This window comes from Silene latifolia, chromosome 9 (assembly GCF_048544455.1).
Source record: "Silene latifolia isolate original U9 population chromosome 9, ASM4854445v1, whole genome shotgun sequence".
In the NCBI taxonomy this organism is placed as follows: Eukaryota; Viridiplantae; Streptophyta; class Magnoliopsida; order Caryophyllales; family Caryophyllaceae; genus Silene; species Silene latifolia.
In genome coordinates, this window is record NC_133534.1 from 168,941,877 (window position 1) to 168,956,853 (window position 14,977).

The window sequence follows — 14,977 nt, forward strand, 5'->3', positions numbered from 1 at the left end:
GCAACTCGAGTCAACCCGAGTCAACCCAAATCCCGAATGATGCGTGTCTTAAATATGATGTTTTACACCTCGTTTTACACGCATTTCAGAGCTCATTTATGTAGTTTATGCTACTATTCTCCCTATTTCCGTCTACTTTCGTATTTTTGTACATTATTGCAGAAATGTGAAGCATCCAGCGGAAATCAAGCTAAAACCATCCCCGAGTACCTTGCATAGAATTTGACGTAAAGTGTTTACTCAAGGAACGAGCTTGGTGAGCATTTCGAGGCCCGAAAGACAAATCCACGAGAATTTAGAAGTCAAGTATCAGCTAAAGCGGTCAATCGACCGCTACCTATGGCCGATCGACCATACCACGACTTCCAGGAGCCACTGTTCAGAGCTTACCAGTCGATCGACCGGTCACCTTGGTCGATCGACCACACCGCTAATTCAGACGTGAATTAAAAGATCGAGAATAACGAAGCCCATTGTGTATTAGGTTTTGCGAATAATGTTACGTTATATTGCTATATAACGTAACCTGACATTGAGCTTTAATCATCCAGTATTATTCAGTTTTCATTCAGTTTTATTTAGGTTTTAGAACATCAAATAATTAGGGTTCTCGATACTGTTTCGTACAATTTACAATTGCATTCAGTTTTTGGATCTTTATTCTCTACAATTCCGTTCGGTATTCTCCTGCTCTTACTCAGTTTCATTGCTTATATTTCGTTGATAGTATAGAATTGCTAGTTAGTTTCCCGAAGCCGATTATCGTTTATTGCTATTTGTTATTTAACTATTTTAAGCATGGATTCAGTAGTCTCTTTCGTTAATCTTGTTGTTGTTTTTACCAATATCATGAGTAGCTAAATACCTCGTGCTAGGATGTAGGGGATCTGTAGAATTAGGCGGCAGTAGAATAGTACGAGCTGAGTCGCGCCACGGTCGATCGACCGCACACCCTTGTCGATCGACTGGCCACGTGAGGTTTTGCTTCGTTTTAATTGCTTTAAATTCTATATTTGACGAATCGAGTGCACGCGACTAGTTGAATGCTTAGTAATTGACTGACCCATTAGATCGAAAGATAGGGAAGGTTGTTAGACTACCAATTAAAATGACTAAATTATGCTAAGATCGAAAGATAGGTAAAGTTTAGGTTATTAGTCACTTTTCAGGACGAGAGTCAGTACTACTGATATTAGGGACCCGTAGCGAGATCGAAAGACGCTACTTGTTAAGAGTGGACCGAGAGGACCTCTTGTTTTCCCGCCTCATGTGATTATTTCAGACCTACTTAGTATGCTGCTGCCGAAACTACAATGAACCGACCATCTTAGTACCTTTTTTATATTTGATTTTATACATTTCTTTAGTTTATTGCTCATTAGTTATAGACCAATTCAATCAAACCCCCACATCATTGTTACCTTGGACTGAATTTAGACAATTAATAATTACATCTGCCTCTCTGTGGTTCGACCCGACTGCCGCTAGCTATAGTTGTAGTTGGAATTATAAATTTATCTTTGGTGCACACAACGACGGGCATCAAATTTTGGCGCCGTTGCCGGGGAGGCAATTGTTCTAATTTTTAGTTGTTTTATCTTAGTCTGTTTCTTAGTTTAAGGGACATTTGTTCCTTAAACTATTCTCACATTCTTTTTGTAGTTTCTTCTTATGCGCGGGTCACAGGGTGGTGAATTACTACCGTTCAATCCCGATATTGAGAAGACCCTGCGTGAGTTGAGATGATCATCTAGAGTATTGCCGACAGAGGAAGAGCTGAGTACTCTGTCTAGTTACTACGAGAACGAGCTGTTTGAGGAAGATCCACAATCATCTCCTGTTTCTACTTCATCAGCTGAGACCGTCACTTCTCCAGATTTTCTAGAGATGGCTGAAGAAGCAACCATAGCAAGTCACTTTGAGCCGACAGCTGCAAATCTATATAAGGGGTTCGAATTATCGGGAGCTGATAGAAAATTCGAACCGAAGCCTTCCTATATCAACTTGGTTGAGAGGAACCAATTCGGGGGAGCTTCAAATGAAGATGCAGCCAAGCATATGGAGATATTTATCGATTATTGCTGCTCTATACCCCCGCCGACCGGCGTGACCCAGGACCAGGTGAAGGAGACAATGTTTATATTCTCACTCCGTGATGTTGTAAGGGAGTGGTACAGAGACCTAGACCGAGCTGCTAATGGGATCACCGACTGGAATTCTTTGGCCTTGGCATTCTACAAGAAATATTTCTCTGCCTCGAAGACAAATGCCATTAGAGCTCAGATCACGAGCTTTAAACAGGGGCCTGATGAGAACTTTCACGAGGCATGGGTCCGTTTTAAGAAGCTGGTGCGAACCATTCCGCATCATGGGTTTGAGAAGTGGAGCCTATGCAATCAGTTTTATAATGGGCTCTATGACGATCAGAGAGCTATCCTAGATGCGGCAGCCAGTGGCAGATTCCAGGAGAATATGGGAGAGACTAAGGGGTGGAAGATCATTGACGACTTGGCCACCCATAAACCTGAGTATGGAAATTCCCGAGGAAATCAAAGGAGATGTGCTGAATCTCCTTCTGTAGCTGCACTAGAGGCTCTCACGGCGAGATTTGATAAGTACGAATTGGGAGGAGCTTCAAAAGGAGGGATTTACCATGTAAATGTTGTTTCAGACGGTCTTTTCGTCTGTAAAAGATGTGGAGCTGAGGGACATGTTTCAGACAATTGTCCCAGCCCCTTCGAGTCTTGTGCTGCCTTTCAACATTATAGGCAAACAAACACTTACTATGAGCCGAATGTCCACCCAAACTTGAGGTGGAGTAGCCAAAATGTCTTGAATCCGACTCAACCTCCACAGCAGCAGCAGCAGCAGAACTATGTGCCCCCTCATAAGCAACAACATTACCAAAAGCCTCCGTATGTCCCACAGCAGCAGCAGCAGTCCCAAAATTCCGATCTTACTGAGCTGAAGAATTTGCTGCTGAAAGAGTCTCAAGCTAGAGAAGCCGGGATGAAGATGTTGGAGAGCCAAATTGCCCAATTAGCTAGCAAGAGTACAACTCGAGCTCCGGGTCATTTATCGACTCAGACGGATCAAAAGGAGACCCTTAATGCCATTACTTTGAGGAGTGGGTCTACCCTTGAGGGGCCTGCTATGGTCGAGGATGTCGCTGAAAAAGATGAGGCGGAACCAAGCAAGAACAAAGCCGTGGTAAACAGTAGCAAGAAAAAGGCGTCTACCAGGTATGTCAGTCGATCGACTGACATACCCAGTCGATCGACCAGTCCGCGACAAACAGTAGCCTCTGGTCCTGTATATTCCAGTCTATCGACTGCACTACCCGGTCGATCGACCGGAAACGCTGCTAATGGTGATTCTTTTCGTCCTCAAATGCTCGATAACTTGAGGGACCACTTGTTTCGGGGTACGACTGCTCTGAAAATAGTGAGGCAAGACCCAAATGCTGATGGGTCAGTTCCGGTTCCGAAGTACGACCCTTTGTCGATTAATGGTTCACATTTGAGACGGTCTGAAGAAGGGTCAAGCTACAACAATGAGAAGGTTGTGGACTTTTAGCCTAAGTCCACCGATGCCGGCATGAGAGATTTAGAGGACAGGGCTAAGTTACTTCTTACAGCCCCTTATCCGGAGAGATTAGTGCCGACGAAGGAACAGGTATCATTTAATAAGTTTGAAAATGTTATCCGTAGCTTAAATGTGCAAGTTCCTTTTCTTGAGTTAGTCAATCAAGTGCCTGCTTATATGAAATTTATGAAACAACTTTTATCTAAAAAGAAGTCACTTGAAACTGTGCATACTGTCGCACTCACTGAGGAGTCATGCTCTTATTTGACCCATACTGCACCCCATAAGCTAGAAGACCCGAGTAGTTTTTCAGTTCCATGTAGTATTGGCACCTTTTCTATTGAGAAGGTCGTATGCGACCTAGGAGCCAGTATTAGCGTTATGCCCTTGAGTCTTGATAGGAAACTCAAATTGACTAGGTTTGCAGTTACCAACATGATAGTACAGATGGCTGACCGATCTGCGGTCCAGCCTATAGGAGTCTTAGAGGACATTCCCATGCAAATAGGGAAGTTTTTCTTCCCTGTTGACTTCGTTGTACTCGATATGGCCGAGGATGCACACATACCTATCATTCTGGGTAGACCATTTCTACACACTGCTGGTGCAGTTATAGATGTTGGTTCGGGGACTTTGACCTTTAAAGTAGGAAAGCATCCTATTGTCTTTGCCCAGACTGCCAAGAAGAAAGACCCCATGTGGCCGATAACTTGTAATACGGTTTCTGAAAAGAAATCTTATTTTGTGCTTCCTGATATGCCTGTCTCTACACCTATTCCTGTTATAACACCTCCGCCCCAGATTGGGAGCAAATTGGAGGAAGATTCGTCTCTTTCTGATATTGCAGGAGCTGGTTTGGGGAAGGAAGAGCCGCATGTTGCTCCAGCTGTGAAGGAGCCAATAGTTAAAAGAGGTGGTCTAGGATGCCTTAGCTATGGCACGGATAAGGAGCCCGATGGTGAGCCAGTCAAAGTGATGGATTCCGATTTGGATTCTGACGAGCTAGAGGAGGTCATTGAGTGGGAAGATGTCCGACATGTTGATTCGTTGAGTTCTGCGGATGTTGGAGTTAAGAAGAATGCAGCTGAGAAGATGAGCACTGTTGAGGCTACCTCTAGTAGCCAGAAGCCGACCAAGTGGGCCATCCCGTGGCCGTTCTTGATCAACTACTAGTTAATCGATTGCTTTATAACCCATTTATTTTATTGTTTTGTTAGAATGTTTACCGTTTTTCGTGTGCGCGGGACTTCGCTCTTTTAAGTTTGTTTGGGATTTTTAAATGCTTTAGACTTTACATTTGGGTTTTGCGCAATTTGGGCGCGTTATTATGTGTGTATGCAGGTTTATAGACGATATTAGCTCAATTTATTGAGCTAATTGAAGAAATCAGAAAGTTACAAAGAGGTTTTCCGACGATCGATCGCCTCCTCCTGGTCGATCGACCAATGGCTGCGACTTTCGAAGCTCATGTTCTTTGTTCACCTTGGTCGATCGACTGGGTGATGTGGTCGATCGACCACCCAGAGCTGTTGTACCTGTTTTCGATCATTCCCCTGCTGTGTTTGGTCGATTTGCGGAGACAAGGGAGTATTCCTTTCACTTTAGTCTCCGCTTAATTTCTGATTTCTTCTGTTTTTCTCATTCCGCACATAATTTTACCGTCCCAATTTTGCTCTCTCGGATTACGCGTGGTATTGTTTGTCCTTTCAGGTACTTATTGGTAGCACTGCTGGCTACTGAAACCTCCTAGCTCACGCTGGTTTGGGGAGGTTTCCTTCTGATGCGCTTAAAGTCTTGTGAGTTTCTGAGTCCTTATTTCGCGTCTTATTTATTTATTTATTTAACGCAAATTCCCATTTCCCTTTTTACTTCATTACATGATTTTGCACAATGGGGACATTGTGTGATTTGGTTTGGGGAAGAGTTTTGCATCACATTTGCATATGTTTTATTTCAGTTACACGTTTACATTTCAGTTTGCATTGTTGTTTAATTTTCTATATATATACAAAATTCAAAAAAATTTGAAAAATTTGAAAAATTTCAAAAAAATTCAAACAATTTCACGTTTATTTTAGCATATAGGTCGAGTCGGAACGGTAGTATTTCAATGATGACATTGTATTTTCATCTGTTTAAGCCTAAGCCGTGCTTAATTGACATGTTATTAGTAGAATCACATATGCATATTCTACGAGTTTTCGTTAAATTTCTTGCTGGGCTTGTGACTTGACTTTGATTATTGGCAAACTACATCATTTTCTGAGATTTAGAGCCTATAACTGGTGTCATTCATGACCAGTTTATCTAGGATGTGAGTAGTACTCCTTATGAGACATGTTACATAAATTTGCATAAATATGAACTTAATCTGCTTAATACATGTATGCGTTCGGTCTATGGTTTGTTGACACATGTGGTAGAGGTTTTCCTTTATTCATTTTACCCATAAGCTCCACACTGCCAAAAACAGCCTTTTTATCCCATTACTACATCCTACATTTAGCCTGCTCTTGTCAAGCTAGTAGTTTACGTTCTTGGGGTTGTTACTTCGTCTTTGGTGGCATATGCTCATTTTGAGATGAAGTTGGGAAGAAGGAAAAAGGAATGAAGGAGAGAAAAGAAATGGAACTGAAAAAATAGAATTGATAAGAAAAAAGAGAAAAATGATTCGAAAAAGAAAAAAAAAACGAGTAATGTACTGTAGATGCGGTCGATCGACTGGCATCATTGGTCGATCGACTGGAGTCCGAGAAAAAGAAAAAATCAATTCGCATATTCAAAGTCCTTATTAAATGGCGATTTTTGCTCCCATGTTGCAGTTATATCTTATGGGGAGTTGATTGATTTTTATGAGATTGTGAGATTTGTGCTTGCTTTTAGCACCGTTTTGATTTGAATTTTGAGCAAGAAGTTGGATGTTGTCATATGGCTTTGTTTAGGTACTAGCTTGATCACCTGTACCTCCACTTTCCCATAAATGTTTTGCCTCTTCTTACCCATTACCTCACATATCCATATATACCTCGGCATGTGTCATGGTCATTTGTTTGGTTGGAATGCATATGTACGGTTGTAGAGATCATTTTCATATTAGATTGCAGGCATGTTCTTATAGGTCGTAGTTAGGTGAGAGTCTTTACAAAATTACTTCTCTCTATCTTTTACATTATTCACCTTGTGCTTATTTGAGTGATTTGAGCGACCCGTGAGAGTCCAATTTGATAAGTCTCTACAGTTGACGGTTCAGCAGTTTTTAACGACTCCATAACTCGTTTGCATGATTCACATCACTAATTGGTTGTTAGTTAATGCATTAAATTGGTTTAGGCTAATCGGTTTGCATTTCGCTCTGAGATTGAACTCGTTCCAATTAGGTTTTAGGATCGAGTCTAGTTCTTGCTTGGGGACAAGCAAGGGTTTGGTTTGGGGAAGTTTGATGCGTGTCTTAAATATGATGTTTTACACCTCATTTTACACGCATTTCAGAGCTCATTTATGTAGTTTATGCTACTATTCTTCCTATTTTCGTCTACTTTCGTATTTTTGTACATTATTGCAGAAATGTGAAGAATCCAGCGGAAATCAAGCTAAAACCATCCCCGAGTACCTTGCATAGCATTTGACGTAAAGTGTTTACTCAAGGAACGAGCTTGGTGCGCATTTCGAGGCCCGAAAGACAAATCCACGAGAATTTAGAAGTCAAGTATCAGCTAAAGCGGTCGATCGACCGCTACCTATGGTCGATCGACCATACCACGACTTCCAGGAGCCACTGTTCAGAGCTTACCAGTCGATCGACCGGTCCCCTTGGTCGATCGACCACACCGCTAATTCAGACGTGAATTAAAAGATCGAGAATAAGGAAGCCCATTGTGTATTACGTTTTGCGAATAATGTTACGTTATATTTCTATATAACGTAACCTGACATTGAGCTTTAATCATCCAGTATTATTCAGTTTTCATTCAGTTTTATTTAGGTTTTAGAACATCAAATAATTAGGGTTCTCGATACTGTTTCGTACAATTTACAATTGCATTCGATTTTTGGATCTTTATTCTCTGCAATTCCATTCGGTATTCTCCTGCTCTTACTCAGTTTCATTGCTTATATTTCGTTGATATTATAGAATTGCTAGTTAGTTTCCCGAAGCCGATTATCGTTTATTGCTATTTGTTATTTAACTATTTTAAGCATGGATTCAGTAGTCTCTTTCGTTAATCTTGTTGTTGTTTTTACCAATATCATGAGTAGCTAAATACCTCGTGCTAGGATGTAGGGGATCTGTAGAATTAGGCGGCAGTAGAATAGTACGACCTGAGTTGCGCCACGGTCGATCGACCGCACACCCTGATCGATCGACTGGCCACGTGAAGTGTTGCTTCGTTTTAATTGCTTTAAATTCTATATTTGACGAATCGAGTTCACGCGACTAGTTGAATGCTTAGTAATTGACTGACCCATTAGATCGAAAGATAGGGAAGGTTGTTAGACTACCAATTAAAATGACTAAACTATGCTAAGATCGAAAGATAGGTAAAGTTTAGGTTATTAGTCACTTTTCAGGACGAGAGTCAGTACTTGTGATATTAGGGACCCGTAGCGAGATCGAAAGACGCTACTTGTTATGAGTGGACCGAGAGGATCTCTTGTTTTCCCGCCTCATGTGTTTATTTCAGACCTACTTAGTATCTCTTTGAAACTACAGTGAACCGACCATCTTAGTACCTTTTTTATATTTGATTTTATACATTTCTTTAGTTTATTGCTCATTAGTTATAGACCAATTCAATAAAACCCCCACATCATTGTTACCTTGGACTGAATTTAGACAACTAATAATTACATCTGCCTCTCTGTGGTTCGACTCGACTGCCGCTAGCTATAGTTGTAGTTGGAATTATAAATTTATCTTTGGTGCACACAACGACGGGCATCACCGAATGTCAAAAATAATGCCATGAATATCTTTATCATGTCATTTCTATTAAAATGACCCTAATTAGAGTCAAAACCGTCTTCGGACCGAAAAACCGACTCAGAAACCCGCAACTCGAGTCAACCTGAGTCAAACCAAGTCAAACCAAATCTCAAATGTCAAAAATAATTCCATGAATGTCTTTATCATGTCATTTCCATTAAAATGACCCTATTTAGAGTCAAAATCGACACCGGGCCAAAAACCGACTCGAAATTCAAATCCCGACTCACACGGGTCAAACCCGAGTCAAAGACACAAAATACCTACCCCAAATATCATCCAAGAGGAAGCTTACATGGCTAAGCAAACCACAAAGACCAAAAATTACAACCAACAAAACATTGGTTAGAACAAATGCAAAATCCAAATCTGCGAAAGGGACAATACACCCATTTGTATAACAAGGTAGCTCGCGCCTCAATGGGGTGTTTGCTTAACCTCTAAGCAAACACAACCAACCTACCTCCCCACATTTCTCAATAAATACCACCCTTCACACATCAAAAAACTCATGCGAGTGTCCGCCTCCTCACCTCTCTCTTAAACTTCTAGACCCGACTTCCTAAGTCGCAAAATCGACACGTGTTTACGACCTACTGATCGTAAACACAAGGCTTACACATTTTGTTTGGTACTGTCGCCGTGCATTTGACCGACCCATTCGACCAACTCAACTCATTAATCAACATGTTTTAATTAACATATTTTAAGCTCATTTTCAAAACAAAATCCTTTTTTAAGGCACTCTTTTAAACTTCTTTAATCGCAAGTAGTCGCTACGAGAAACCCGTCTCTAAAGCGGTCTATGTCGCAAACATCAATACACGTAAGTTTGAGGGTGTAAACAACTCACTCTATTTCATGTATTTACTGTTTTTATGAGTTTATGAGCATGAACAATGCATAACACGATTCGAACATAGGTTAGACGAGCCAAAACCGAGTTTTGGCCTGAAGCCCCTTGCTATGCAAAGAGGCTCGTGCCTCAATGGGGTGTCCAGGTTAGACTCAAACGTGTTTGAGTCCGTCTTTCCTTCAACACTTTCTTTTATTTTTACTTCTTTACTTTTACGGTTTTTACCATTTCAAATCATTTTTATGACAAACTTTTTAGCCATAAATCATAATCACCCTTGGTTCCATATACCATGACGGTTAAATCTGTGACTCGGTGATATTAATTGGTTAATTACATTTTAAAGGAAATCCTTTTCTTTTATTTACTATTTTAATTCATTTTTATGATAAATATATTTTGACCATTACAAAAATCATCCTTGGTTCATTATACCATGTCGGTTTAATCCGAGTACGATGATTAACTTGACTAATTACAAAGAAATGAACTTAACATGATTAGTTCAAATCAAATATTTTACATTTTTGTTTGTAAACTATACTTTTCAAATATGCAAATCCGACAACGAATGTTACTAACACAATAGTAATTATTCCGAATCATGCAAACAACATTTGCAAATCTTTAATCATAAATACGGTTTTAAATAACCTTTTCAAGAACCAGGAGACGCCCCCTTAGCTCGGCTCATGGCTCGCGCCCCAAGCGGCCGTCTGTTTCCATCTTTCAAAACCACGGCAGAGCCCTTTATCTCGCCAATAGGCTCGCGCCTTAACAGGGCTGCCTGACACTATTCTGTCCCATTTTGGTACTTGTCTAGGACGATCCCGATTACGGTTTATCCGAATACGTGACGGATCAGATTGATAAGTTTACGTTTTTTACACTTTGTCATTTGACAACCTTTTTCAATAAATGGATCGTGTTAAGCATCATAACCAGAACTTGGTAAATGGATGTTTAATTTCCATTTTCACATGCAAATCAATCTAAATCCAACTTTGACACCAATTTCTTGGTACATGCATAAACAACCGACATAGGAAATATTCACATGTTAGGTTAAACTTTTGGATGTGCATTCATGCATTTACACCGTTTTATCAACTTTTGCAATTAAACAACCACGATCGATCAGTAGAGGCCGCTAACGCGGGCAGAATTGGGTGTCCAATTAAAGGGCTTCCCAATACGTACCCTTACCTCTTACTCAGAACCTTTGGATAGTGGATGGCCTTATCTAGGGCGTACGAGAGTCATTTTAGGCATAGAATGCTAAAAGGGGGATGAGTCCTTATCTTTAGTACCTATGTCAAACACTTCTTTGTGCTTCATTTGACCGAGGTATAAAGTGGATTTCGAACGGTTTCCAGGCATCCCATAATTGCTTGGTGGCGACTCCGAACATCTCTAATCGTTTCGAGACCTTTGCCGAGACGAAACCGACCGATCTAAAGCGATCCGGTCGAAAGCATTCAATGCGTCCGAGCGTGGCTTTCTAGACCGCTGCATGTCCACAGATTTGATTGGCGTGCAGGTGGCTCGTGACCACGGACCGGTAGGTGGCCCAAATCCACAGAACGGCCTGTGGCCCATGTCTACAGAAGCAGGCAATGCAGGATCAACTGAAGGTGAATGAGGAGTTGGATGCTGAGAGGGATTTGGTGCAAGGTAGATATAAGGATGTTGCCTTATACATCTTTGGTAAGGGTCGTGTAGATGCTATGAAGGAGCCCATTGAAGTCAGGCCTTACTGGAATCCTGATCAGAAGATGGCTGATCTCTATGCCACTTGCCCTGACCTCTGCAAATTGCATGATGATGACGAGGTGGATTCTCCTCCATCCAAGGAAAAGAGCGGGGAAGCTGGTGATGAGGAGGATGGCGAGGAGGAAGAGGAGCCTGTTGATGAAGGAATTAGCTCTGCTACTGCTTCCAAGGCAGGCTAGTTGACTTTGGTTTTTAGGGTAGTTGTTTTTGTTTTGGCCCATCCAGGAGGGGATGTTTCCTGGACAAATAATTTTTAGATATTGCTAGTGTTTTTGTCCTATCCAGGAGGGATGTTCCCTGGGCAATTTTGGATATGTTTCCTTTATTTTGATGCAATTTGAAGGCGTTTTCTTTTTCCTTTGAATATCTTGGTTTGGTACCTGTAGTAATGCAGTTCAAAATATTTTGTTAAAAAATGCTTGTCAGGAGGGCTTATGGCCCTCAATCCTATTTTAGGAAATCATGGCTTTCTGTCTGCCAGGAGGACTTTTTTCGGTAAGAGGGGTGGTTTCCAGTCAGGAGGGCTTATGGCCCTCAGCCTGTCAGGAGAGCTTAAAGACAAGTGGTCTGGTCTTTTTCACCATCATACTTGTCTTTTTACTTTTTTTGTACTGAGCTCAGTTTTTTGTATATGTTTTTTGGGTCAGGCAGGCAGGTGCCAAGTTTTGTGAAGCATTTCTGAGATGCTATTCTGGTTGGGTGGAGTGGCCCTCAATCCTGAACATTTGTTTAAGCCTGTGTGTAATACATAAATTATGGAAAAAAGGCATAAAATAAGTTTCCAGGATTGTTACATAGTAAGGACATAATAGGCAAACATAGTAGGATTTATATTTAAATAAAACAGGCAGATATTCAGGCAAAATGGCAATTAGCATACAAGCATAACATGTTCAGGTCACATGATTTTATTCAGGGGTTTTCCGTCTGAAATCCTAACTAGGCAAGAGATAAAGTTAGTTGTTTTACCTGATCTGGATCATAGGACGTTTATATGTGAAATAGCTTTAGGTGGGAAATGTTACAAGATTTGGGGATCATTTCTCCGTCCAGGGTTTGTAGCTTGTAGGCTCCATGCCCTACTATTGAGTCAATCAGGTAAGGTCCTTCCCATGTGGGGGTTAGTTTTCCGGTATTTTTATCTTTAGTATTAGGGAAAACTTTTAGTAGGACTATATCTCCTTCTTTGAACACCTTGATGTTCACATTTTTGTTGTAGCTTCTGGCTACTGTTTGCTGGTAGGAAGCTATCCTGATTTTAGCTACGTCTCTGAATTCTTCACTCAAGGTCAGGCTGTCTTGCAATAGTGGCCTGTTCTGGTGGTTGGTACATGGATTTCTGTTGGGATTACTGCTTCACAGCCATAGACCAGGGAGTAGGGAGTTTGACATGTGGATGTCTTAGGTGTAGTTCTGTCAGCCTAGAGGAATAAGGGAAGTTCTTCAGCCCATCTGCCTTTTCTTCTTTTTAGTTTTTTCTTCAGGCAACTGATTACCACTTTGTTACAGGATTCTGCTTGACCATTGGCTTTTGGATAGCCTGGCGTGGAGGTTACCAGGCTGATATTTCATTGTGCACAGAAAGCCATTGTCCTTTTTCCCACGAACTGAGTACCATTGTCACAGACTATTTCGGAAGGGATACCATATCTACATATGATGTTGCGTTTGATGAATGATATGACATCCTTATCCTTAACTTGCCTGTATGAGTCTGCCTCTATCCATTTTGAAAAATAGTCGGCCATGGCTAGCATAAAGACTTTCTGTCTAGGGGCTTGAGGTAGCTTGCCTACAATGTCCATTCCCCATTTCATAAACGGCAAGGGAGCTGAGATAGAGTGCAGTAGCTCTGATGGTTGGTGGATGAAAGGAGAATGGATTTGGCAGGCTTCGCATCTAGAGCTGTAAGCTATGCAATCATCTTTGAGGGTTGGTAAGAAGTAGCCTGTCCTTAGAAATTTGCTAGCCAGGCTTCTGCCACCTTTGTGATTTCTACAATATCCATCGTGTATGTCCTCTATAACTTGTTTAGCTTCACGAGGTTCCAGACAACGCAGGTAAGGTCCAGCCTGAGACTTTTTGAACACCATGTTATTGATAAGAGTATAGGTGGAAGCTTTGATCCTAAGGGCCCTTGCTTCATTCTTATCTTTAGGAAGTGTTCCCTGTAACAACCAATCATAGTATGGTTTGGTCCAAGAGTTTGTGTCCTCATTGATGGGATAAGTTTGGTCAGGTTTTTCAATGGTTGGTTCTAGCAGGTGAACAATGGGTATTTTATCAAACACAGCAGGGCTGAAATTTGATCCCAAGCTAGCTAAGGCACCAGCCTGAGTATTCAAGTCTCTTGGTATTTGATCAATGTCAAATGAACTAAACTTTTTGCAAAGGTTTTTGACGTAGTCTAGATAGAGAATCATTTTGGAATCCTTTGCAGCATATGTTCTCTTGACTTGATTGGAAATTAAAAGGGAGTCAGTTTTTACCTTGGGATTTTTTACACCAAGTTCTATACATACCTTGAGTCTAGCTATCAGGGTTTCCTATTCAGCTTCATTGTTTATTGCTTTGAATTCACAACTAATAACCTGAGCAATTAGATCTCCCTGTGGTGATTTTAGTACTAATCCTACGCCAGTTCCTCTCATATTTGTTGCTCCATCTATGTGTAAGGTTCATTCCTGGCCTGATTTACGGGTGTCTAGATGGTTGACCTTATTTATGAGGTCTGGTTCTAGGTTGGGACTAAATTCAGCCACAAAGTCTGCCAATGCCTGAGATTTAATTGTTGTCCTAGGTTCAAAGGTTATGTCATAAGTACTTAGTTATACTGACCATTTTGCCATTCTGCCTGAAAGCTCAGGTTTTCTTAGGACAGATTTGATAGGCAGGTTGGTCCTGACAATTATTGGGTGACTCTCAAAGTAAGATCTAAGTTTAGTACAAGATATAATTAAAGCAAGTACATATTTTTCAAGTAGTTCATACCTTGTTTCTGCATCCAGGAGACTTTTACTTACATAGTAGACAGGGTGTTGTTGGCCTTCAACCTCCTTTGTTAGGACTTCACTTACTGCTGTTTTAGTGACAGATAAGTAAACCGTCAGGGGTTCTCCTTTGTTTGGCTTAGCCAACAGTGGAGGAGTAGTCAGGTATGTTTTTAAGTTCTGGAAGGCTGCTTCGTGTTCAGGCAACCATTTGAATGATTTGTTCTTCCTGAGGAGGTCATAGAAGGATCTGCATCTTTCTGATGATCTGGATATGAATCTGTTCAGGGCTGCAACTCTTCCTGTTAACCTTTGGATATCTTTAACTGATTTAGGAGATTCCAATTCCAGGATGGTTTTTATCTGTTCTGGGCTGGCTAATATCCCTCTTTTTGTCACCATGTATCCAAGGAATTTGCGTGAGGAGACTCCAAAGTGGCATTTGGAAGGGTTGAGCTTCATATTGAATTCTTCCAGGATCTTGAAGGCTACTTCTAAATCTTTTACATGATCTTCAGCCTTTTTTGATTTAACCACCATGTCATCAATATAGACCTCCATTGTATCACCTATTTGGTCTTTGAACATCATGTTGACCAGGCGTTGGTAGGTTGCCCCTGCATTCTTCAGGCCAAAGGGCATTGCTGTGTAACAATATATGCCCCTTTCCGTGATGAATGTAGTGTTTTCCTGGTCAACTGGGTGCATCTTGATCTGATTGAACCCACTTGAGGCATCCATAAATGTTAAGAGTCACTAAAACAAATCATCACTTGCGCCATGAATTAT

The 14,977-nt window shown here is 41.1% G+C and overlaps 1 protein-coding gene and 1 non-coding gene across 2 annotated transcripts; both read right to left on the reverse strand.

Moving 5' to 3' along the window:
- Positions 1–2,268: 2,268 nt before the first annotated feature.
- LOC141604009 (small nucleolar RNA R71) lies at positions 2,269–2,375 on the reverse strand. Its single transcript, XR_012525837.1, has one exon. It is a non-coding gene; the product is annotated as a small nucleolar RNA R71 (small nucleolar RNA).
- Positions 2,376–12,619: 10,244 nt separating this feature from the next.
- On the reverse strand, positions 12,620–14,749 carry LOC141601869 (uncharacterized). The gene is made up of 3 exons (XM_074422175.1): positions 14,696–14,749; positions 12,903–13,531; positions 12,620–12,758 (listed from the first exon to the last, which is right to left on the reverse strand). The coding sequence occupies exons 1-3, from the start codon at positions 14,747–14,749 to the stop codon at positions 12,620–12,622; spliced, it is 822 nt and encodes a 273-aa protein (XP_074278276.1).
- Positions 14,750–14,977: the final 228 nt, after the last annotated feature.